Source organism: Dermacentor andersoni, chromosome 6 (genome assembly GCF_023375885.2).
Source record: "Dermacentor andersoni chromosome 6, qqDerAnde1_hic_scaffold, whole genome shotgun sequence".
NCBI lineage: Eukaryota > Metazoa > Arthropoda > Arachnida > Ixodida > Ixodidae > Dermacentor > Dermacentor andersoni.
Genome location: NC_092819.1, coordinates 23,194,616 through 23,218,364, shown reverse-complemented (window position 1 = coordinate 23,218,364; position 23,749 = coordinate 23,194,616). Strand labels below are relative to the sequence as shown.

General features: G+C 45.4%; 1 protein-coding gene across 1 annotated transcript in view; it reads left to right on the top strand.

Annotated features, from left to right (window-relative positions):
• LOC126521382 (uncharacterized) overlaps positions 1-20,495 on the top strand; it is a 33,264-nt gene extending 12,769 nt beyond the window's left edge. The window contains exons 4-12 of the mRNA XM_050170072.3: positions 782-918; positions 1,198-1,343; positions 7,899-8,081; positions 9,573-9,662; positions 11,010-11,105; positions 14,083-14,205; positions 15,422-15,556; positions 16,199-16,315; positions 19,928-20,495. Of these exons, the coding sequence (XP_050026029.1) occupies positions 782-918; positions 1,198-1,343; positions 7,899-8,081; positions 9,573-9,662; positions 11,010-11,105; positions 14,083-14,205; positions 15,422-15,556; positions 16,199-16,315; positions 19,928-20,041 (1,141 nt within the window). The 3' untranslated portion in view covers positions 20,042-20,495. The remainder of the gene's footprint in view (positions 1-781; positions 919-1,197; positions 1,344-7,898; positions 8,082-9,572; positions 9,663-11,009; positions 11,106-14,082; positions 14,206-15,421; positions 15,557-16,198; positions 16,316-19,927) is intronic.
• Positions 20,496-23,749: the final 3,254 nt, after the last annotated feature.

Sequence of the window (23,749 nt, the reverse complement as noted above, 5' to 3'; positions counted from 1 at the left end):
CCGTACAAAGACAATCAATGTCCAGTGCACTGCGGCGATTGGATGATTGTCCATTAAGAGTACAGACACTACAAGATCATCGGTTCAGAAGGCAAAGAAAGTAATTGTGTACTTTTTTTGAAAACGACCGCCTTCCTCTCTCTTCTCTCTATTTCCCTGTTCCCCTTCCTCGGCGCAATGTAGCCAACCAGGCGGCTTTCTGGTTAACATCCCCGCCTTCCCTCTTTCTTTTCTTTCTCTCTTCACGTTCCCACGAAGAACGGCCAGAAATCTCGAATATGACGTCTGTGGGCGCAAATGAACGATTTCACACGTTCCGTGCGATTGTACTCAATTCCGCGCGCAAAGGAAAGCTCTCCGCTCCACGCTCGACAAGCTTGGCCATCGTGGGCTTACGGAAAGCAGAATACTCGAACGTCAGCCCGAGCTAGAGCCCGAGTTCCAAAAGTATTAGTGTGTATGTTTTAAAGTTATCGGGACAGTATGAAGTACCGTAGTCGTCGTCAGGATTCTTTCTCGTGTTTGCGCAGACAGGTTATTTGACTTCACCTACTCTTGCGTACTGCTTCCCTTTCGCTTAGTGCACAGTAGACAACTGGTCAGTTCGGTGAACAAATTTGGCCTTCATCTCTCGTTCGCTCTTTCGCTTGAAAATGGCGGTCAGCTGGTCTTGTTTCACAAAGTGGTATTTCAACCAGGAGAACGCGAATACTGGAGCGATTGGCGAAGCTGGTCTCTAAATAGGTTTTCTGAACGCACTACGCCGCCGTCTTTTATGCAGTTTCGACGTGGTGTTCAGCAACTGGCTTTACATGTACCTGAGCGACGAGGAATGCTTGCGACTGCTCGAGAAAGAGATCTCCTGGCTCAGGGATGGCGGTCTGCTCTTCCTCAGGGAATCATGCTTTAAGCCATCCGGTAAGTTTAGGAGAGAACAAGAGAAAACTGAAGAGGTTAAAACCACCTAACTATCCGTTCTCATCCCCCTTCCCTCCCCCTCCCCCTAAAAAAAATTCTGGCTACGCCACTGGTTCTTTACAAGCAGATAAGATGTCGGCTAATAATTTATTTATCCATAACGTTAGAAGACATTGCACGTAAACTTTCAATTACTACATCCAAGTCGTGACATTATAACGTGGCGTTATTTCTTAAGCGTTCCAAACATTTCGCGCGACTTCGTTTCCTTTCCTAAAGGTGACGTGAAGCGGAGAACCAATCCCACTTTCTACAGGAGGCTGTCCGACTACTACAACATGATCAAGAAGGTCCCCAATGCAGTCGGCAATCCGATCGAGTGCTTCGTCGTGGAGAAGGTGGCCAATGTTAAGGCATACATCAAGGTTCGTCTCTCGAAGTGCGCTTCCCTTTCGAGCGTAGTGCAAGAGCGGTTCAGAGCAGGGCGCGCTGGCTCTCGCTGCAAAAGGCATAATGTTAACTAATAATAATAATAATAATAATAATAATAATAATAATAATAATAATAATAATAATAATAATAATAATGTTTTCCGCATCAAACACATACAATCGTCGGGGAAGTCAACTGCGAAAGGACAAGAAAGTATACTGACGGCACTCAAGACACGCAGCATCCGGAGTACACGCCACGGCGTACGTTGAGTGGAATTTGCATACGGCGGCGGCGCCTCCGCCTCCTCCTGCTGCGGTTTTTGCGTCAGCAGTTTTTTTTTTTTTTTGCGCCTTTTTTTTTTTTTTTTTGCGCAAGCCAGTGCAGTAGCTTTATCAGCTATGGCATTCAGGGTCCATATTACGGAACAAGCGCATGCCAAGTACGATAAAGAACATGGGCCGAACACACACACACACACACACACACACACACACACACACACACACACACACACACACACACACACACACAAAATGTTGTTACGCTAGCATTGTTATAAAGAAGAGATGCCAGACAATCGTGATATATTCTTTCATTTATTTTCAGTGTAGAATAATGGGAAACTAGGCCCCTTTATGGTCGGGATATATCACGAAATCCCAAATATACGCTACTCAATATATATATATATATATACACGTCGGTTTTCACGGCGAATAAGTGTCACGTTGACTGGACAGCGTTCGCACGCGTCTACTTTTTTCTAAAATGAGCGGATCGGCCTGCATCAAACCTCTAACAAAAAACTGGATGTTTCCGATATGAAAATTAAAAATGCAGCCGAACTTCATCACCCCTTAGGCTAAAACAATGCACATTACAAAATACTAACGAACGGCTGTCTGCATCGAATATTCCCTCAAACAGGAAAAAAGCGTAGTAAAACAAACAAGAAAATACGTGAAAATGAAAGACGCATTAAAGCTGTAGTACGTTTCCAAGCACTTGGAAGGTAGCATGGGTGGTGCCCATACCTAAGTCTGGCGCTAGAAATGCAGTTACCAACTACCGGCACATATCTACTGCGCTGCGTCAAAAGTGTTCGAATGCTCCGATAAGATAAATTTCCGAATAGAATCGAATACAAATATTTGAGAAAAAAACCCTTTGAATATCGGATGTTCTTTTTTTATTCCTAAACAAAGCAAAATATAAAAGTCGCGTGCAATCCATTGGGTAAAAGTTTATTTACGTCATTTGATACGTGTAATGCCCTTCACAGCAGAAAGGTGATTCTACCTGATGCACCAATGATAGTAATGAAACAAAAGAACAGCACGGTACTGAAAGCTAAACTAAACGCGCAATTTGTATAGCAGGCGTCAAAGTGAGGTGTTCTTACTGCACGAGAGGAAATTATTGAGCAGAAGTCATCTCCTCCACTCGTTTGCTCAAGGCATGACGCCCCTTGGCAACCGCAGCTCTATATAGAGCAGCAGAATCATTCGAAACAGTCGTTACTTTAGTCAGTCTTTCTCTCTGTAGACTCCAATAACTCTTGTTATTCCTCAAATTATATCAGACAACTATTGTAAATCTCGTGAACACAAACCAAAGAGGGGATTGTATGATTCGTATTAGAAATTTCTTATCTTCGGACACCCCTAATCAAAACGGTCAAAACTTCCGAACCCCTTGGGCTTGAAAGATATCCGTCATGTGTGGCACAGAAATGAGCGAAGCAGTCTGCATTAAACTTTTATTCGAACAGAACAATTCGGTTAGAAAGAAAAAAAAAATTAAATTGTGGGGTTTTACGTGCCAAAACCACTTTCTGATTATGAGGCACGCCGTAGTGGGGGACTCCGGAAATTTCGACCACCTGGGGTTCTTTAACGTGCACCTAAATCTAAGTACACGGGTGTTTTCGCATTTCGCCCCCATCGAAATGCGGCCGCCGTGGCCGGGATTCGATCCCGCGACCTCGTGCTTAGCAGCGGTTAGAAAGATCATTATGGCGGCATATACTGGCAATATGGGATCAGGATACAATTCGGCCAATCTGCAGCGAGGACAGGCAAACGTAGATGTTGTCGATCGTGTTTTTTCCTGCGCCAGCTGCGAAAGCTAAGGTGCATTTCAGAAGTGATTATTGTTGCTTTCGCGAGAGCACCTCATATCTCATATCGCATTCGGGCTACTGGAATGCATTTTACGGAATGTGCGACTCTGACCACCGGGGTTCCTGAACCGCGTGAGCTCTTCCGTCGCGTTATCGTCTATCACTGCAGAGGAACGCGTGACATCTTTGCCACTTCTGTAGTGCTGACGAAGACCGCCCGGTTTCTGTCACCTGATTTGAAACTGCCGGTCGATAAGTATCACGTACGGCGTCTCGCCATCAGACTCTTAAAAGGAAGGCGAGATAACATCGGCATGTTGATTGAGAAAGTGCGCGATCGCATGTATGTGACCTTCAGCTTCTCGATCGAGGAGTCACTGCACGATGTGTATTGACGCTTGTGGATTAAGATAGGTATCGTCAGCGCCGGAGATAGCTCCGAAGGATCCCGTCACCACCTCGCTTGACCAAAAGATTGCGCCGGCCACATATGATAACGACAATACGCTGCACTTCGCTTATCCATTTTGCCGAGTAGTGCTTTGTTGGTTGTAACAATGGTCCGGATTTTTTTTTTTTTTTCCTGTTTTGGCCTTTGGAGAAAGGACGTGGCGAGAGCAAGGGGGGCGGTGGAGTTGTCCATGAACTCGCACACAGCGTCGTGTGCGCACGAAAAGGGGCGACTAAGCTTTGGAAACCTGGCGGACCAGCTGTGCCTTCCCTGCCTCATACTCCAGTTGTCTGCCTTGGTTTATCTGGGCTGACAGCGGCGGCTTCCCCACAGCCAATCGCAGCTCCTCGTACTTGCGGATCTAACTTGCCAAGTTTGTTCTGCGGGCCGGAGGTTGAGAAATTGCTCGTCGCTGCCGCTTTTCACCTACCGCACAGGCGCCGCCGACCTAACACTCCTATCTCGTCGTCTGGACGGCGAGCCAGTTTTGGAAAGCTCCGCTCTGCCATTGGTCGCACCGTCGTCGGCGCGTCGTCAAGGTGATTCATTCGCTTGACGCTTGCTTTGCTCGGGTCTCAGTTGCGCACATTTCTAGTTTGCTGCCCTTTCCTGTTATGATTGTTTTGCATTCGCGAGTGCAGACTGCTGGAATTGTGTAGTGAAGCCCACTGTTTGAGCAGGCTACGCAATCGCGGCCGCATAGACGCCTTTCTTGACCACGGCGACCACAACCGCTCTTCACATCGCTTATTTTTCTTGTCAATTTATCTGAAGGACAACGTGTAAGCTGATTATGAGCTGATTTTCGCCTACTGCCAGTACGACGTCGAAGAGTTTCTTATTTTTAAAAGCAATAATCGGCGTGGCCGTATCACCTACCTTATGTGTTTGCGGCTGTGTAAACAGGAGTACCTTCCATTACCTCAAGAGCGCTCTTAATTACCTCAAATTTACTTCAGGCACTCCTATCTGAATACGCGCGGACGAAGAAACAGTTTTTTGTAGGCGTCCACTGCACCGATACTGATGAAGCTAGCTGCATATCTATATAAAAAGAAAATTCAACATCTACCTGTTGCAGGGCGCCGATCGTTGAGGTCATGTATATTTTACAAAAAAATTTGAAAATCGTAATATTAAAAGAAAATAAACTGAAGAATGACTTTCCAAACATGTAACAAAGCAATAGAAACACGAAATCACAATTCCGTAAACACCACCTACTGAAACATATTAAGCGGACAAAATTAATGTATCGTACACCGTTCTAAAAGGTACCGCTAATTTGTGATTAAGGCTTTCGCAAACTGCTTGTAAACATTACAACAATTTCGAGTAAGCTGTAAACCTAAAAAGCACATTTGTTTGTTTTAGATTCTGTAACAGATGCAGCTTTCAAAACTTCAATGTCTGTTTTTGGTACAGGTCTACAGATTTGTAATGTTTGCGCTTCAGTTTCTTTGCTAACTTATTAACATTCGGCGTAGTTCTGAAATATTCTAAGCCATAATCAAAATTCTGCTTCCTGCGGTCGGTATCGAAATCCAAGTTCTCTTAAATGCAAAAAAACTTGGTGTATAAATCAGCTCAACCGTTTATGAGAGTATTTCTGACAATGACGATCATGATTGATTGTTTGTGCACATTCTTTTCTTTTAATGCGATAGCAATTATATGGACACTCCAGGCGCATTTCTGCCGTCAGCGTCGCCGTCGCCGTAACGTTCCGTATGAGTGAAAGCTTGTGAGGGTGAGCCGGCGAACGCGGTTCAATCTCGCGTGCGCGAGCGAGGAACGCAGCCCGGATGCGTGCCCTCTCCTATCGCGCGAGAGGCAGGGGGGTCAGGCGAGGGAGGAGGGGCGTTCTTCTCCGGCGGCTGCTAGGGTGCCTCGATGTCGTCCTCGCCCGCCGCTCCGTACAGAGTGGAGACAACCGCGGCGTCTTCTACGGCGTTGGCCACGCGAATCGCGGACGCCGTAGGGACGCGTTGCCGGCGCTCGCGTGTCTTGAAAGCAATCTGCGACGTGGCCAAAGTGCACGCCCGCGCGGGCCTCATCTTCAAAGCGATCTGCGATGTTTGCAGAGCGCGCGTAGTGCCGGTAGCTTCGTATGCGCTGTGCTTTCGACGTTTCGTTCGCGTTAAAGCGAAAGATACATGAATGTCAATTCGCTCGCTGCTCCCGCGATTCCTCACTACAGAATTCTGACAGCGAGTTTCAGCGCTCATCGAGCGAGATGTGTTCATGTTTACCTGTGCGCGCGTGAAACCGTGCTGATTAATTTAGTTGAAAAACGTTGGCGGGCTAGTTGGTTTGTATCCATGATAGAATGTGTAAGCGCGACTGAATAAGGACATAGAAAGAAGCAGACACAAAAAGGCAGCGCTGTCTCTGTGTGTGTTTCTTTCTACGTCCTCTTTGAGTCATTCTTACACATTCTATCATTGTTAATTTAGTTAGTAAGCGAATGTTTACAAGTTTATACGGCCGATAAAACTACTATCCTTAGTTCGTACAGCTATCTACTAATTTGCTATCACAATCGGTGCTTCGCCTTTAGGGGGCAATTGCGAATTCTTTAGACTTGTCGAAAATCGGTAACAAACACCAAGTTTGCAACACAGCACAAAAAAACAAATTTTGTAAACTGTATCTGTATCGAGGAGCCTAAAGCTGGGAAACCGTGTTATACTAGTTTACAGCTTAAGCAAGATCCTCACATTGTTCAGGTGAGCGTTGCAAATGTCGCGCTAACAGGGACATTTTTTAATGAAATGTACAACTAAACTGTAAACATGATACTTCAATTCTCTCTTTTTAATTTTCCTATCTTTAGCAGAATTCGTTGGTGTAAGTCGAAATATGCCCTCAGTAGCCGGTAGATTTTTGTGTTCTCTCAGAAAAGAGGCGATCCACATGACGATCAGTTCAGTGGATGCTGAACTTCAGTTACACCGAGCATTTTCAATCGCGATCAAGACCGATCCGGATCGAATTTTTGGATCGTGATTGGCTCCCATACGGTGCTTGCACTTCGGAGTCAATCGCGCTCAATAAATTTATTACGAATCGCTGACTCGATAGCGACCGAAAGTACCCCGTGTGACCCCGGTATAAGACTATTACTCCGTTTTTATGAACTTAATAGATGAAATGAAACACATGTGACTCACAGAAATGCTATCTTTGGCCACCTAAGTTCTGATTTGAACGAATTTGCGGCATTTCAAACAAAAAGTGAGGTTCTACCGACTGCGTAATGCAGTTTTCTTTTTATTTTTTATCGATGTATGTAAAAAAAATATTATTTGCCGATAATTAAAAAAACTTCAGACATTTGATACACAAGCCCTATAGGCTCTATGCTTTCCTGGTCACAACTTTGTGCACTGCATTTACTAGCACGTGACAAACGGACAAGATCAACACATTCTTCATCGCTCTGAAACGTGCCAATAATTTGCGCATATTATACCCTTTGTAATAGTCGCATAAGCAAAGTAACGATTTCACGCAAACTGTAAGCTAATGCATTGTGGAATCATCCGCTATGGACGAATATAGTTTACAGAAGTTCGATATATATTTTTTGAACGCAAAGCGAATAAATTTGCTACTTTCTGCTTTTCTTTTTTTACGTACTTTTCCGCGATATCCGCAAAATATTATTGAAGTACTAATAAGTCTGCTTCCAACAATCACCATAATTAAACTTTTTTCTCCTAAGTGCAACACATTTCATACAAATCGTTTCAGAGGTTACTCAATGATGGCATATCTGTGCGTTTTGAATGGATACTTGTATTTTAAAAAATATCAGAGTTGTCCCCGTGCTGAATCCTTCTTCGCTGGTCTTCCGCCCCTAGAAACCGCCATGCTTTTCCGTAGCAGTGGTATGCTTGAGGCATCATGCACGCTGTACCACCTCTCGGTGGAAGCCTATCTGTACGCCTGGTACCTTGTACATGCAGCACAAGCAGAACCCGTGTCAGGTGTGCTTCCTGGCCAAGAAGATGCGCACCGACGCCGTGAAGGACTTCCACAGCTTCCAGGAGTTCCTGGACCAGCGGCAGTACTCGCGCAACGGAGTGCGCCTCTACGAGTGGATTTTCGGGAACACCTTCGTCAGCACGGGCGGACTATCCACCACTGAGGTAAAGTGGACTCGGCTCGGCTTTGTACAGCTGGAAAATGCGCATTACGTTTCACGATGACCTGGCTTCGGAGCCGAAGCTTATGGGCGGGATCTGGAACTCCAACAACTGACACAACAGGCGGTGTTCTGACGCGGAGGGACACGCGAATATTGAGGGCAACAAAGACTGCAGCAGATAAGAACGGTCGAGTTATGAGCCTGGCCAATCCCCCTGTTCACCACCTTGTACATTCGACATGGTTAGACTCTAATGAAGGCTCTCCATGACGGACACAAGGTGGCATCAAAGGGGTGAAGGGATCCGCACCAAAACAAATATTTGTTTATTTACCTTCAGGGCATTTAGGCATTAGAGAGGGGAGTGGGTTACACAAGAAATCGGGAGAAAATATATGAAGAGCTTATGCACAATGTTTTTAAATTGTACAATGTTAGCTGACAGTTTGTTAAATACAGTAATACAGCATGGCATAACATAAGTAACATAAAAGCAACCAACATTAGTTCGTACGAATGCTTGCTATTATATAGCATATTAGCTAGTGCTTCTCGAAAATTTTCATTGTTATTAATGGAAACGATATCAGAGGGACGTTCATTGCATTATTTCAACGTACGTGGCAAATATAAGCGTAAGAACATGTCGTCTTACATGCACAAGTTCTACCTTTATGCTGATTAACAGTACGGTGAGATAAGTATTATGGCCGCGACAGGAATTTCGGATGAAGAGTAGGGTGGCGACAGCTTATAGAGGAAAGGCGAGAAATCATTCGACGTGTTGCCCGGGGCTGAAGACACGGGTTTGATTTCATTGAATAGAACCAAGGAGGAGCGGGAAATGGGAGATGTTCACTTCACTCAAATTTGTGAGCGCGGAATTGCGAGGTTCCTAGATCCACCAATTAGCGCTGGTCTGTGCTTTTCGTGAAGTGCACGTGGCACTTGCTCCGGAATTTGTGTGCTGGAAGCCGAAGTTCTAGGATTTCTTTGCCACGATAACGTCTGCCACTAAACCGACGACAGTCAGGCAGCTTTCCTCTTTCTTTTTGTCATCATTACAGTTCGTCTGCACCGAGCTTTTCAAATGTTGTCGAAGCACAAAGCATGGCTGCTTATAGCAGGACAAAAGACAAGCGTCCTAGAAAATGAAGCGTCGTTATAACTTCGTTTACGCAAGCAACACGGTCCATGATGCAGGCCCACATGTGGTACCACGGCTATATACGCGGCACCACACCGGGCTGCTGCGCGGTAACGCAATAAGTAGTGCGTTATGGTGTTCTCACTGGAACAGCTCACAGGAAAGTGCAAATGCTTCGAACTCATACTCTGGTGTGTTTTTCGATAAACTGTATCTTTCCAGTTCTTAAATGCAGAATCATGAAAGAAAAATCGGCATGTTTACATAGTAAGCTGCAACCAGAAAGACAAGCCGGAGCCCGGTGCTCTCAGATACATGATATCAAACTTTCTCATGTTCTCTCAGTGGGGCGTGAAGAAAGCCGGTGTCAAGGATGGCGACCGCATCTTGGACGTCGGCTGCGGCGTCGGAGGCCACGACTTCTACATGGCCGAGGTAAGGGGCCGATACATGTCACGCCATACGCTTTCCTAGATCAACCGTTTCTTTGTTATCGTTAATTGATGATGCAATATTGCGTATCGCCCGACTACCCGATTTGTTCTTTATTTATGTAGAGGTGTGTTTCATTCATTATGGCACTATTATTTCTATGGAATTTTACAATGCTACGGAGCATTATAATGCTTCGTGGCATTGAAAAGCGAGATCTCACGCCCCCCAAAGGCTGCTTCCATATTCGTGCACCTTTCTTCACGTTGGCTTTCGTATGGCTTCTGGGGCCGAATTCACAAAGCTTTTCGTTTGTAAGTTACGTTTGCCTTTGGACCGCCGCCTTCGCTAATGACATGTCCAGCTTCAGGATTGGCTGGCAACTGATTTTAATACCAATCCTATATACAGCGTAAGAACTTTTTGTAGATACGGGCCCTGATTTCTGCATTCAAGTACCTCTGAAACGAAGAAATTCTCTCCTTGGGCAACGGCTAAACCGATATCAATAAAATTTGATGATTGCATTCAACAATATAGCGCAAGCAAAAGAGTGAAAAGGGCAAAACATTTAAAGATGGCAACGCAGGAAGCTTGCCGCAGCCTGCAACGTGGCGTTTCAAGAAGGGGGTGGCTGTCGATGAAAGCTTGGTCAAGCTGCAGCTGAAGCTTGTGTAGGCGATTAAAATGTGCATGCGTTGTGATTTACTCATGGTTCTACCTGAGAAAAGCGGCTGTTAGAGTAGTAAAATGTCCATATCGAATAGCGAACATTTTTCTTTTATAGTTACGGAGGCAGCAGGTGTTACATTTCGCCCGCTCGGCTCCATCGAGGCGCGCGCGTGACGTGGCGTCGTAGCCAATGGGAATTTAGTTGCCGTTTCGCTGCTACAGACGCCGGCTTTTTCGCTCCATGAACCATTTGACACTTTCGCGTCAACAGTCCAGAAAATCCAATCAATCAGCTAGTTGCGCTATAGTGGCAATAGCGGCTGATCTGCAGCGTTCACGTTGGCTATTTTTCGCGTCCCTTGGCGCATCGTGATGGCGACATTCAAAAAGCGAGAACGCATGAACAAATGCCTTCTGCGACACAGAAGATGTGCTAGTCCCAAGCATAGTACAATGACATATTTTTGGCCTCAATGGAATTAAAACACTCGACGCTTTTGAATTTAATCGATTTTTCGTGATTTTTGCGTCCTTCGCATAAACGAAACTTCTGATAAACTGAACCATTTTTTTTTCTTTCCCTTCGAGTTTCGTTTAAGCGGAGTGTACTGTAGTCGAATAATTAGTTTGTTCACTTTACTGAAGCCTCGTCTGTCGCCGCCGTTTTTACTAATGCAGAAGTACGACGTGCGGGTCGTGGCAGTGGACCTTTCCGTCAACATGATGTCTATAGCGCTCGAGCACTTCGCCCAGAGGCCACACCTCGCAGACAAGGTAAGGGCTCATCGCATGCATTACCATGAATCAGCAGGACATTCGCTTTCCATCATTATGCAAATCATGGATGTGCGTATTACAAGATTTAACAAAGCGGAGATGTAGTACACCGTAGATACCGAGGAACATGTATTTATCGAATAGAGGTGTTGTCTTCGGCTTGCTCAGGTTAACATTAGGTTTGCTGGCGATTCTGAACAAACTTTACAATAGACTTAGATTACTATAATCCGTCTGTCAGCTAGCCAACACTTTTAAACCCTGTCGCGCTTACATGCGAATTATCCATTAGCTTGATTGTCTGCGCAAACAAATGAAAAAAAGAAAAAGGAAACACGGTTACACTGACAGGACGAGCGCATGTTCCGTCAGCTTGTGGTTAGGTTTCTTTCGCGAAATCCTGTTAACAAATATGCACCAACTAGATCCAGATGCATTTTTGTTAATAAGCTGTTATGTCCTTATGATAGTGACAGATTGAAATCATGTCTTACATGCCAACACAGCGTGTGTGTGTGCGTGTGTGCGCGTGTTCGTTGAAGAACTGAGCGGTAAAATAGGAAGACTATTTATTTCTCCAGCACACTAATGTGCCAGAAGACTGTTCTCTAAGTTTTCAGATATTCAACCTCGCAACGTGATGTATTCGTGTATCACGAAAAAAAATATCAGGTAGCCTACTTTATGCCTTACGACACAGCCGTACTCGGAACACCAAAGCATCTCGTGACAGATTTGAACATCTCCAAGCCGCTACTACTGTTAGCGTTTCTGGTAAACGGATGCTGCTTTGAGCATTCACAGGCTTTCGAACAGCGAAAGTTCCACACGGGTCCAGTGCAACTAAGGCAGATCAAATCACGCGTGAAATGGCAACGAACGCTTTGACAAAGGTCCGAAAGGTATCGCGGCTTGTCAGGCACTTGTCGACTTTAACATCAATCTCCTTGACAATTGTTCGTTTTGAACTTGGACTATACGTCCTCATTAGCTTACGTCCAAGTGACATCAAACGCCGTGGCAGTCCTGTAATCGCGTACAAGTCTTGAAACGTCTTGGCTAGGTCTTTAGTCTTACGTCTAGGAAGCATCAAACGCTAGCCGCCTTGTAGACGTCAACATTATAGACTTGTTTACTATAGGTTTTGCTCGAGGCTTATGTGTTGAATACACCAAGCGCTTAGGGGTGTGCGAATATTAGAAACTTTCGAATAACGAGTCGAATAGTGTCCTATGTAGTTTCTGTAGTTTCCTATGTATAGCCTGTAAACTATGGCTACATTAAGCAACGTAACCCGCGCCACTACGCAAGTTCTCATGTTTTATGTCTATACTACCCTCAGGGGATGAACATTTACCATACTTTAGCCCCAATTTTATGTTTAATTGGTCGCAGTTGACGTTTTGAAATATCCGAAGAGCATTAAAGAAATATTCTCATTTACGAATAGCGACTATTCGCTTCAAAGACCGAATCGAATAGTGTCCTATTCGATTCGGCCTTTGAAGCGAATAGTCGCATCAGCACATGCCGACTACCGGTCAGCTTATGTTTCCTGTGATGCATTACATTAGCTACCCTAGCTAACGTTAGCCAAGCCATTAAAGAAAAAAGCACGGTGCTACATACGATAATAAGATTTGGACCTACGGTGTTCGCGGTCGTCAGAGGTCTGATGACCGCGAACACCGTAGCTCTTATAGCCACATCTTGCACCGTTCTTTTTCTGTCTCTTTTAACAGCTTCGCTAACGTTAGCTGGAATACCCTATATAGGAGTACCGGATGATGTATCCGAAACCAGCAACGCCGGTGGCGTGACCTTGTGACGCTGCGGTCAACCATAACGATGTATATTGAAAGCGAAACCAAATTTCATGAAAACTGATAAATCTACAAGCTGCCCAAACACGAAGCACTCTTAATTATATGGCAGCAAGCAATCGTGCACAATAGTTTCTCCGTGCGCTCGCAAGATACGTAATGGTCGGGAAAGCAGCAATGCTTCCTGCTGTGGAATAAATTAAAAGAGCGGAACAAAAGACGTGGACAAGACATGGTGGGACCCTGCGGGTCAATTCTTGCAGTGGAATTACAACAGGGTGAGCAAGTCTGAGTATTCGGCAACCTTACACCGACGCGACTTGTATCCCATACTATGCTTGACCTTGACAAATATGCTAAGTTTCTCATGTGGATCGAGTTCTCGAATCGAATACCCTTCGAACTGTAAAAGACTATTCGATAGTCCGTATATTCGCACACACTTTCACTCGGCTGAAAGCTTCTCAGTCGAATAGACTTCCAAATAACGTTGCGTATATTGAAGGAAATATTTTGCACCGCCTTTCATCTGCAAGGTTTCTGTTTAGGTTTACAGAAGCAGAAACATTTTGTGTATTCAATTCGATATTCGGAATTCGTATTTAATCGACCCTTATAAATGGCAGCTCAACACTCCCTTGTTGACACTCCCTTCCTACCCCCTACCCCCCCCCCCCAAAAAAAAAAAAAATAAGGCGTGCAAGAACTAGAAAAATTTTAATATTAGTCTGTGTCTTTAAATTTACCTTTATTTATCTACCTACTCAGCAGTCATATTCATAAAAAAGTCGGTTGTGAGCAGCAGCAGACGTTTTGGTGACAAAACTCACTCTACTCTTAGCACACGCGGTGGTCATATTCTCGCCACTGCGGAAATGGTTGCCTTTGTTTAAGCGAGCTCTTATTTTTTTATCTCCGTAGAGGCACATCTCAAGAACACGCAGTGACCTCGACAAAGCAAGTACCAAACACCAGTCTTGGACCGTATACATGCATCTTTAACCGGCAGCTAAACAAAAATTTGACCTGTGTGATCAGCAAATTCTACGCCGTCTTCCGTTTCTTGCCAGTTGCCAAGGGATTAATTTTGTAATTTTGCCCCATTTGACCACGCCTTATTTTTAATCTGATTCCTTGCTATCGCACAACAGATCCAGTTCAAGATGTCCGACGTCACGAAAGCGGAGTTCCCCGAAGCCAGCTTCGACCTCATCTACAGCAGAGACGCCCTTCTCCACATCGCCGACAAGGACACGCTTTTTGCGCTCTTCCATGTGAGTGACGCATTGTTCGGCCGTTCCGCGGTGCCACGAGCATTTCGGCGGTAAATTTGGGGGTGGACACCACCAGTAGCGATTACTTGAGTTGTCCCCTCAAGCAGGCAGCAGGTCAAACTGGTTGAACTTCGAATAACGAGTCTTTCACACGAATGCTAAGAGCGCTTGAGCGAAGTCTCTAGTGTGAGGCACATGATAGTCTGGTGGGGAAAACGAATCCGGCAGTGCAAGGCACGTTAGATAGGCGAAGAGATATGAGCACATTTTCACCAGATATGGACCCCTTTTTTATAAAGCCATAATGAAATGTTAAGTGAAATGGAAGGGCAACTCAAAAGAAACCTCAAATAATATGGGTAACAGCACTCTGATAATGACACTATAGGGGTGAGGGGGTAGCCTTCGGCAGCATACCCCCCTCCCCCCCTGGCCAACTTCGGAAGGGGCTCGGGCCCCGGAGACCCCACCCCGTAGTCAGTGCCTATGACCGACATTATTGCCATGCCTACTCCAGACCAAGAGTGACGAGATTTTTAGGTTGAAACTCGAAAAAGCTAGTGTTATGGTGCTTAACTTTCAGCTCTTGTTTTAAGGTGGGCAGAGCGATAAGGTTGGTCTTGCGGTATTCGTTGAATAATACAGAAGTCGTTGATACCATATTTAGCGAAATCTGAGGAACAGATATTTTGCAAATTTTTGGAGAAAATAATTCAAGGAAGCTTGCATTAAGTTAGAACCAAGGAAATAAACATAAATGGACCTCACATTCGAAATAAACACGCAGCTTTTACAGATTTTCTTCTTTTTTTAATATATATATGCATGGTGGTCTAGGACTCACATCCCCATACCCGGAAGTCTCTAAGGTCCCGTGTGTCTAAACATAGAACTTTAAGGTCTATACACTTCGCAGGATATTCAAGAATATACTGATGAATGTACCCTTGTGCGTTATCAAACTGAAAACGTCAGATGTCAACAATACATCCCTTGCTTAACCACCCCGTTGTGTTTTTACAGCCGATTTATAGTTGTAAACACGACGCTTGCGTTACTTACTTTTTCGATTTTCAGCAATTTAAGCCTAGATTTAAAGTACTCTAAAATCGATTCCGCGACAGGCCAGGAGCAGTATACGATTTCTCCGTTTCCGTGTAATCAGATCGGAACTTTCCGAAATCGAAATTTTCCAGCTTTGTTGCTCTACACGCAGAAATGGCTGGCACCAGGAGGTAGGATATTCTTCACGGACTACTGCCGTGGGGACAAGGAAGACTACTCTGAAGAATTCAAGACATACGTCGCCCAGCGGCAATACAACCTTCTCACCGTATCCGAATACGGAAAGGTATATGCACGTTGCATGCTTGCAGAAACTGTCTGCACGAGCCTGCACGCTGCTATGCTAGAGCATCCCTGTCCAGCCCTACTTACGTTACAACCGCAGGCATAGCAACTATCGAACAGGCTTCCAACAGGACAGAATGCGGTGTTTCAAAGGTACCCTATAAACCGGTGAGACCACTAACACTTGAAAAAATTCGCAAGACAAGTGTTTTAGCATAGCTGCTGTAAATGTATGCCGGAATACCGAAACACGCCGAGGAGAAGCAAAGACCAGCAGCGATTGCGTCCAACCAAAGTGGATAGATAATGGTCTCTGAGATCAGGCGATCTCGGAGGCCAGCGCGCCCACACCTTTCCTCGCGGTGACCGTAAATACCATCTACTAGACTAAATGCATTACCTTGATCATCAAGAAGACATTTCTCTTTCGTTATAGCACGCTGAAACTTTGTACGTCTCTCCAAAACGACCTCGCTCTACTTTCACCCAAGACTTGCACGATGGTAGATCTTCAAGAGTGCTCTTAAGTTATTTTCTCTGCGTAGCCTGCGTAGTGCGTACGTCATAGGTCAGAAAGAGTACACACATTCTAGATGAGCTTGCGGCCCCGAACTATCGTGACCGCACCGCTTGTTATGCGCAGCTCCTTGAAAACGCGGGCTTCGTGAACGTTCAGGCCGAGGACATCAGCCAAGAGACCGTCGGGAACCTCCGACGGGAGCTGGAAAAGCTCGAGAGCAGCAAGGACGACTTCCTCAAGGTAACACTCGAGCTATCCACTCCACCTAAGCATGGGGATGGAGGAACCGCTTTGCTCGGTATCCCGTGAATCGATTTCGAAGTGGTTCACGGCCCATACTGGCGTTCTGGCTGCGGGACTGGCCTTCGTCGGAGTTTCGGCGCTAAGGCCGGTCCAACTCCGAAAAGGTCGGTCCGCGGCCGAGGCCGAACGTCAGTAATACCGGCGTCACACGGCGCACTTTTTATCGCGATCGAGCCCTATCCAGATCGATATTCTCGACCGCGATTGGCTCCCTCCCGCAGCTTGCGCAAAGGAGCCATTCGCGACCGAGAAATTCGATCCGAATCGGGCTCGACAACGATAAAAAGTGCGCCGTATGACATCCGTATTGAGTCCATTTTCGTTCATACATGCTTCATTTTTTTTTTTTTGCCTGCTTTGCTACCGTATTCTGTGATCGAATCCTACACTGATATACGGGGTGATCATTTTCAAGTTTTACTGAATTAAAAAAAAAAAAAAAAACACGCCTGTCACAGATATAATTCTTGTTCTTGAGCTGAATTACTCGAAGAGGCGGAATTTACTAGCACGAGAAATCTAAATACATGTTCAACTAATTAACAAAAATTTACTAATTAACTCTTAAATTATTACTTTATGGCACATAATGTAATTTGCGAATGTATCCGGTGAGCTTACAGACGTATTCACTTGAAATAAATTTGAAGAGTGACAAAAGTTTCGGACGGACTCCGGCCTTCATCTTGATGACTCTTGATGAAGGCAGGACCCCCGGTGAAACGGCGAAAATAAATGTTTGTTCTTGCTTTTCTAATTTTCTACGTGCGCCTGCTCTTCTCTCTCTTCTCTCTCTCTCTCTCTCTCTCTCTATATATATATATATATATATATATATATATATATATATATATATATATATATATATATATATATATATATATATATATGCAAATTTTTACTAATTCAGAAAAGTCATGGTGCAAGTTTAGTTTTGTAACTCCACATCGAAAAACTTAATTCTGGAGTTTCACGAGCCAGAACCAAGATATGATTATGAGGCACGCCGTTGTGGGGGGCTCCGGATTTATTTAGGCTACCTGGGGTTCTTTAAAGTGCACCCAATGCACTGTACACGGGCGTTCTAGCAGTTCGCCTTCATCAAAATGTGCCGAGATTCGATTCCGTATCTAAAAAGGGTACACAATATGGCGAACTACATCGTTAAGACCGTCCATGCAGAGTGCGGTAAAAAACAGTTCGTTTGGTTATAAGGCACAGTTAAATACGCCACTAATTCGTGAATAGCATTTATGGAAAGCTCACGTAAACCATGCGACCATTTCACGTAAATTGGCTGCAGTCCAATGTATCTTTTCTTTTTCCGACAAACACTAACCACTGTTTTGGTGCGGAGTTAAAATAAACAAATAGTTGGTCCTTAAGTTATCTGCTATCGTTACGAGTTTATTTTTCTCGTACAAATGTAAATCTGAGACCCAAATAAAAAGTCTGCTTTATACTGTCTGCAGAATTAGATTGTCCCTAAAATGCAACAAAATTCACCAAATCGCAGATCGTTTCAGCGATTCACATACATTTGAATGGAATAACGAGCAAAAGCTTTCCCTTAGAGGCGTATACTCTCATGACATTTCCGACTTCTCGTTTCTTCTTTGTGTTAGGTAAAACGGTTTTCAACCTCGTAACACCAGGAAATAGACTGGAAAGCTCAAAACGCCATAAATAACTTACTCTAATAGCTTTCCTACGAACCAGTCGCTCGGTTGTCTGCTATGCTGCTTCACTGCGAGGCCCGAGGCATAACAAACCACCGAGCAAGCCAGAATGAGTGCCAAAACCTCGCGCTGTCCTGCTCCCACGTGCTCGCGTTCCGCGTCATGATGTATTTGCCAGTATTTATGTTTTCTGGAATTTAGATGTCCAGGACCTTCACTTGATGAAAAGGACATAAAAAAGGTCATTAATACCATGTCAGTACTCCTTTAAAGGCGGTTTAAATGACTTCTCAAATAAGTTTGCTATTTACCTGTATTCCTGTACACCAGCCACCCTGCCCTATTCCAAACTTTTCAAACCTTCTTTTTTTTTAACTCTTACGCAATCGCAGACACTTCTTTCGACGTCACAACAATAGGCCACTGGTGCTCCCAGCCATGAGCGCTGTTCTGGACTTCGTTTAATTCCGCCGTATTAAATTCTGTAATGGCGAAATTTTGAGCCAATCAGAGAGGCCGTAGAAGCCCTCTGGGCCAATCAGAGCTGGCAAGATGGCGAATTCGACAATATGACCGGATCACGAGTAGCATAAAAGCATGACGGGTGGTTTGTACAAATCAATGAAACAGAACCGAGGAGTAGGGGGTGGTGAGAGTGGCTCACTGCGCAGCTCAGTTTTGACCGCCAAGCCTCGAAGATTATACTGAAAAATGTAATGGTGAAAAGCTAATTATCAGCTAAAATTTGTGTAAGGGCGGCGGCGCCATCCGGTAGCATAAAACGATATTAGAGAGTTTTAGTTTAGGGGGCACAAGCGGCTTGCGTACGCAAGAACTAGGGGCGACGGTACTGCGCATGCGCAGGCCCCTACGTCAGCGTCTGCGCATGCGCAGTACGGTCGTCCCTAGTTCTTGCGTACGCAAGCCGCTTGCGTCCCCTAAACTAAAACTCTCTATTACTGCACCGATAATACGGCGATAAAGGACGGAGGGTCGCGCCCACGGAGGAAGCACAAATTTTCCTTCCTCCGTGGTCGCGCCGCACTACTTGACTCAGATATAAAATTTCGGCGCGATGACTGGTGGCACGGAGGGCACCACTCTGCGGGGGTACGGTGCATCGCTTTGAAATATTGCTACGTAGCGATTCACAAGGCAGAGGAAGTTTCATGAAAAAAAAAATTGTGGACCTAACTGAAAGTACCACGAAGTTACAAAGGAAAGCCATAAAGGTTCCCAGAAAGAAAAATCCACAATGTCGCCGGGTACCGGACCGGGATGAATTTTTCAAGTACGTGCGAAGCTTTCTTTATGTGGAAGACGCATGGGTTGCCTTTCCTGCTTCGTGCTACGTTCGGGTGGCTGACGTTTTTTTTTTTTTTTTTCAACATTAATTTGTAAATGGGGCTTTTGCAAACCTAACGTAAAAGTGGCGACTGTGGACTAAACTATAAGCTAATCAAAATAAATGTGCCAGCTTTTAGATGCCCTAGCAGGTGCAGTTTAAGAAATTACGACATCTCCGCTCGCGGAGGTTTATTTTATTTTCGGTAGTTTTTTGCGGAGAAAATGAGCGCACAAATAAACTAAACGCTTCGAACTAGTTTAAAATGCTGTAGTTCACAATGAAAAATGAGTCGCCATCAAGAATCAGAGACGCTAAACATATTAAAACAAGCAACGGAGCTGCAAGAACAACAAAGTGCTTATCCGGGGAATGGCTTAGCTCCAGAGTTGTCTCCAAGAGCAATACGTGAATTATCGCTCAAACGTTCGTCAAAAGTCACCACAGATGTTCGTCTGAGAATGTAAGCCTTTTGTGCACCTCTGCGCGACAAATAACTTTGGTTCAATTTGGCCATGTCCACAGGAATTCTCGGCCGACGACTTCAACTACTTGAAGCAGGGTTGGGAGGCAAAGATCAAGCGTGGTGCCGACGGAGACCAGGCGTGGTGTGCCTGCTACGCTGAGAAGAGCAAGTAGCAGGTGCCTCTATGAAGAGCGAGAGAATCACGTGGCCTCCCGCTTCTGACGAGAGTCTGGTCCAGAATAACAGTCTTCTTCATTTGAGGAATCTTTGTCGGAACGTCGATCTCTCACAGGCCAAGAGAAAACAAAAGAAAATTCTTCTTGAGGCACCCGCTACCACTTCATGTAATATTTACCAACCCACCTACACGCTCAGCCATCAAGTCACCACAGTTGTTGAAGTATAGTGGCAGCAAGGCGCCCTTGCACATTGTCAATGCCAGGTTTTAGAGCCGAGATTGACGCCACAGTGAAGCCGCAACTAATTGCTTCGCACGCATGGCGGCTCAACTACGCACGTTATTGTAATAAACATATTTCCGAGTCATTTCGTGTATCTCCTCCTGCTTCGTCTCCAAAATTTTGTTCTCCGGTGATCTGACATTAAAATACGACCTTGGCTTATTGCTATCTTGTTATCGCTTGCTCATTTTTATTTCTTCATGGTTAAATGAAGCACTTGACATCGTTGTTTGCTAGGTTTAACAACTTGTCTTGCCAGGCACGTACCCAGAATCTCTTAATCGGGGGGCGGCAAACCAAGGTAACTTTTCAATGCAAATGAAGGGGGGGGGGGTACCTTTACTAGTACAAATGTGAATAATGCCCACCGTTCGCCATAAAGACACGTAAACCCGCAAAATATAAATTAAATAAGGTGTATCTCTCAGGTACGCCTGTGAGATACACCTCTCCTTTACTTGACAAACAAGGAACCACATCAAATGGACTCGCGCAGGAAGAGCACTGCCAAGAACAAGCGAAAGCGTAAAAGGTTTCCAATAGCGTTTTTTTTTAATTAGCTCTGGTATATATATATATATATATATATATATATATATATATATATATATATTCTTCTTTTTGGAAACAATCACAGTTCTTTTAGATCCTTCGTTTACTGCTCTACCAAGTTAAGTGCCAAAACCGACTTGCATTGTTATTTGGGAAGTTGCGTAACGATGCGTGGCCGCCAGTCCCGTACAATCGCGTAGAGCGCAAGACGCTGCGGTTCTAGACTTACTGCGCCTACCGCAGAAGGTTAGAAAAACACCCACATAAGCACAGCAGAGAAGTGGCAACGCCAGGCGGCTCGACTGATAACTGTAGAAGCGTCATTCACAACACACGGAATCATTCTACACTTCCGACGGCGTTTTCTCTACTCCCTTTTTAAATAAAATTTTGCACGAAAAGTGCTGTACAATTAGGGAGAAACCAGATGAGGTAACGGGTGACATTCATGTTGCTTATGGGCTTAACGGTTATTGCAGGAATTGATGAACGCTGTTTCACGTGATTTTATTTTCAACCTAATCTAACCTATAGCACGGGTATATGGTCCCGAGGATCTGCCAGCGTCGCGGCGAGCTGTCATTCGAGGAAATAATGAAGCAAAAGTAAAAGTTAAACGCAAGTGGCGTTTTCTCAGGCCGCATAGACTAGCTCACTACGAACCGACTCCCTTTCCTTGTCCCTGGATCAGTCTAAACAAAGAAGGTTGAACTAACGAAGCAACATGGATTCGTGTGACCGTTGAAATAGATGGTGATCATTGAACGCATCTCGAATTAATCGCGAGGGCATCGAATCGTTCAGAAAACTGACCTTCACACCTCAGATGAAGCCAATAACTACCGTCATCCAAAAGGAGTTCAAAAAGGCAGCAAAATGGCAACCGCCGAATTGCTGTCAAGCCCCCAAATTGACTTGGCGGCGCTTTAGGAATGCGTGTGAGGAGTGCATGATGGCGTGGGCAGGGGGGGGGGGGGGGGGGGGGCGTGGACCCCCTGCCCCCCTTCCTGGGTATGTGCCTGTGTCTTGCTCTTTTCGTACTGCATGAATTCGGTCGCACAAGGCAGACAAAACTGGTGCTCAACACTTTAGGTGAAGCTAGACTCATCTTTCATAGATAGCGGAAGTATGTAGGTGCCACTATATTAAGCCTGTAGGTAAGCCTGTAGACCAGGGTTTTTCAATCTTTCTGGCCTTGGGGAGGTCCAACAGCAGTGTTTACAGAAACTTTCCCCTCCCTTTTACCATCGATGTGCTTATACACAGACTTACTATAAGGGCTCATTAAAGAATGGAAAAGTAAGGAGGGAGTCTCGCTGCACGCTCAATGCTGTCAGCACTTAAGTGCCGGCATGTCTTCGAAAAAGGGGGTCAGGGCCACCTCTCCGAACGTATCAGTGCGTGAGCGAGGCACTAACCAAAGCGGCACCGCCGCCCAGGGCCGTGGACCCAGGGTGGGGGAGAGAGGAGGGAGTAACCAAACGGAGCACGTGCCCCCCCACCCCTCCCACCCGCAATATGATTTCTGACTACGCCACTGACGCCGCCTTGTCTGCATGTGGCCTCCGTCATTTATGGTGCAGCGTGCAATCTGTAATATCGAAAGCCATCGCTCTTCATTAGAAACTCGTGATGGTACACAGACAAAGAATTTTGTTTTCGCGCCACACGACTACTGCTCTAAACACCGCGTGCCATAAACTGTCTTCCCGCAAACGAAGCACTAGAGGCACAAAAGCTCATTTTTGATGTGAAGGCGTCAAATGGCCCATTGAGCGAGGGAGCCGTGGCGTCTGTAGCAGCGAAACGGCACCTAAATTCCCATTGGCTGCGACGCCAGTTACGTCGGGTTCGAATGAATAAGGCAACCAGCGGAGCCAACTCTAACAACGTTTATTGCTGCAAGCAATGAGGGACACTGGAAGAGGGAAGTCCGCTCTGTACTAATAAATAGGCTTGCCTCGTTGCTTGGGATAGACAGGCAAACGAGGTCACTCACGTGTTGCAAAGGCACATTATCGCAATCAGGCAAGCTAGAGGTCGGGCGCCAGAGACAGATGGTCTCCCGCGGTGGCGCGCTTTTATACCTTTTTTACCTTTTGCGATGGGAATGTCCTCTTCGCCCGTCGGATACCTTTACTTTGGGTGAAGGGAAGGGTACGCGCGTCGCGAGAGCGAAGGAGAACGGGAGGGCGCGTAGTCTACGCCGGCTCTCGACACGACCGCAACGAGCGAACGGGACAACACGAGTACGTGGGAGGAAATGGGCGCGGGTGCTCCCCACAATTGAAACTGTACCGTGCCGACATCGACGGGCTTGGACAACAAATGAATGCCAATGTCGACATCCGTCATCAACAAAAGTCGACCAGGCAGGACGCCGCTAAATCGGAAAGAGGCTCCAGTTTGCACAGCTTCAGAGTTAATTCCTCGTCACATGTTACAATATGTACTCAAAAACACGAATTAGAAGTGCTCAGTGCGACCACGTGTGTCCGCAAATTGCAGTAGTCTTGCGCGCCGCTCCCGCGTATACCATGTGTCCCACGTAACTTGTGCCAAAATTTAAGAATATGCAAGTGGCACGTAGCTGAACAGAACCGAGGTAATGTTGTTTGCTGTCGCTTGGAGCACGTCATCCTGTCTTTTGTAGCTCGCCTAAACTACATAATTAGTCGTTAATTTATCAACTCCATTAAATATTATATTTACAGCAAGAAGTCAATGAAAAAACTGTAGACCGTCCAGAAAATTTCCAGATCCATCTTTCTGTTTCAATGTATGCTACATAAAAGGTTTTTTCAAAGCCTGAAAGAAAGCCCCCAAAACACAAAAAGTACCGCGTACATTAAGCCTCCCTGAATGGCT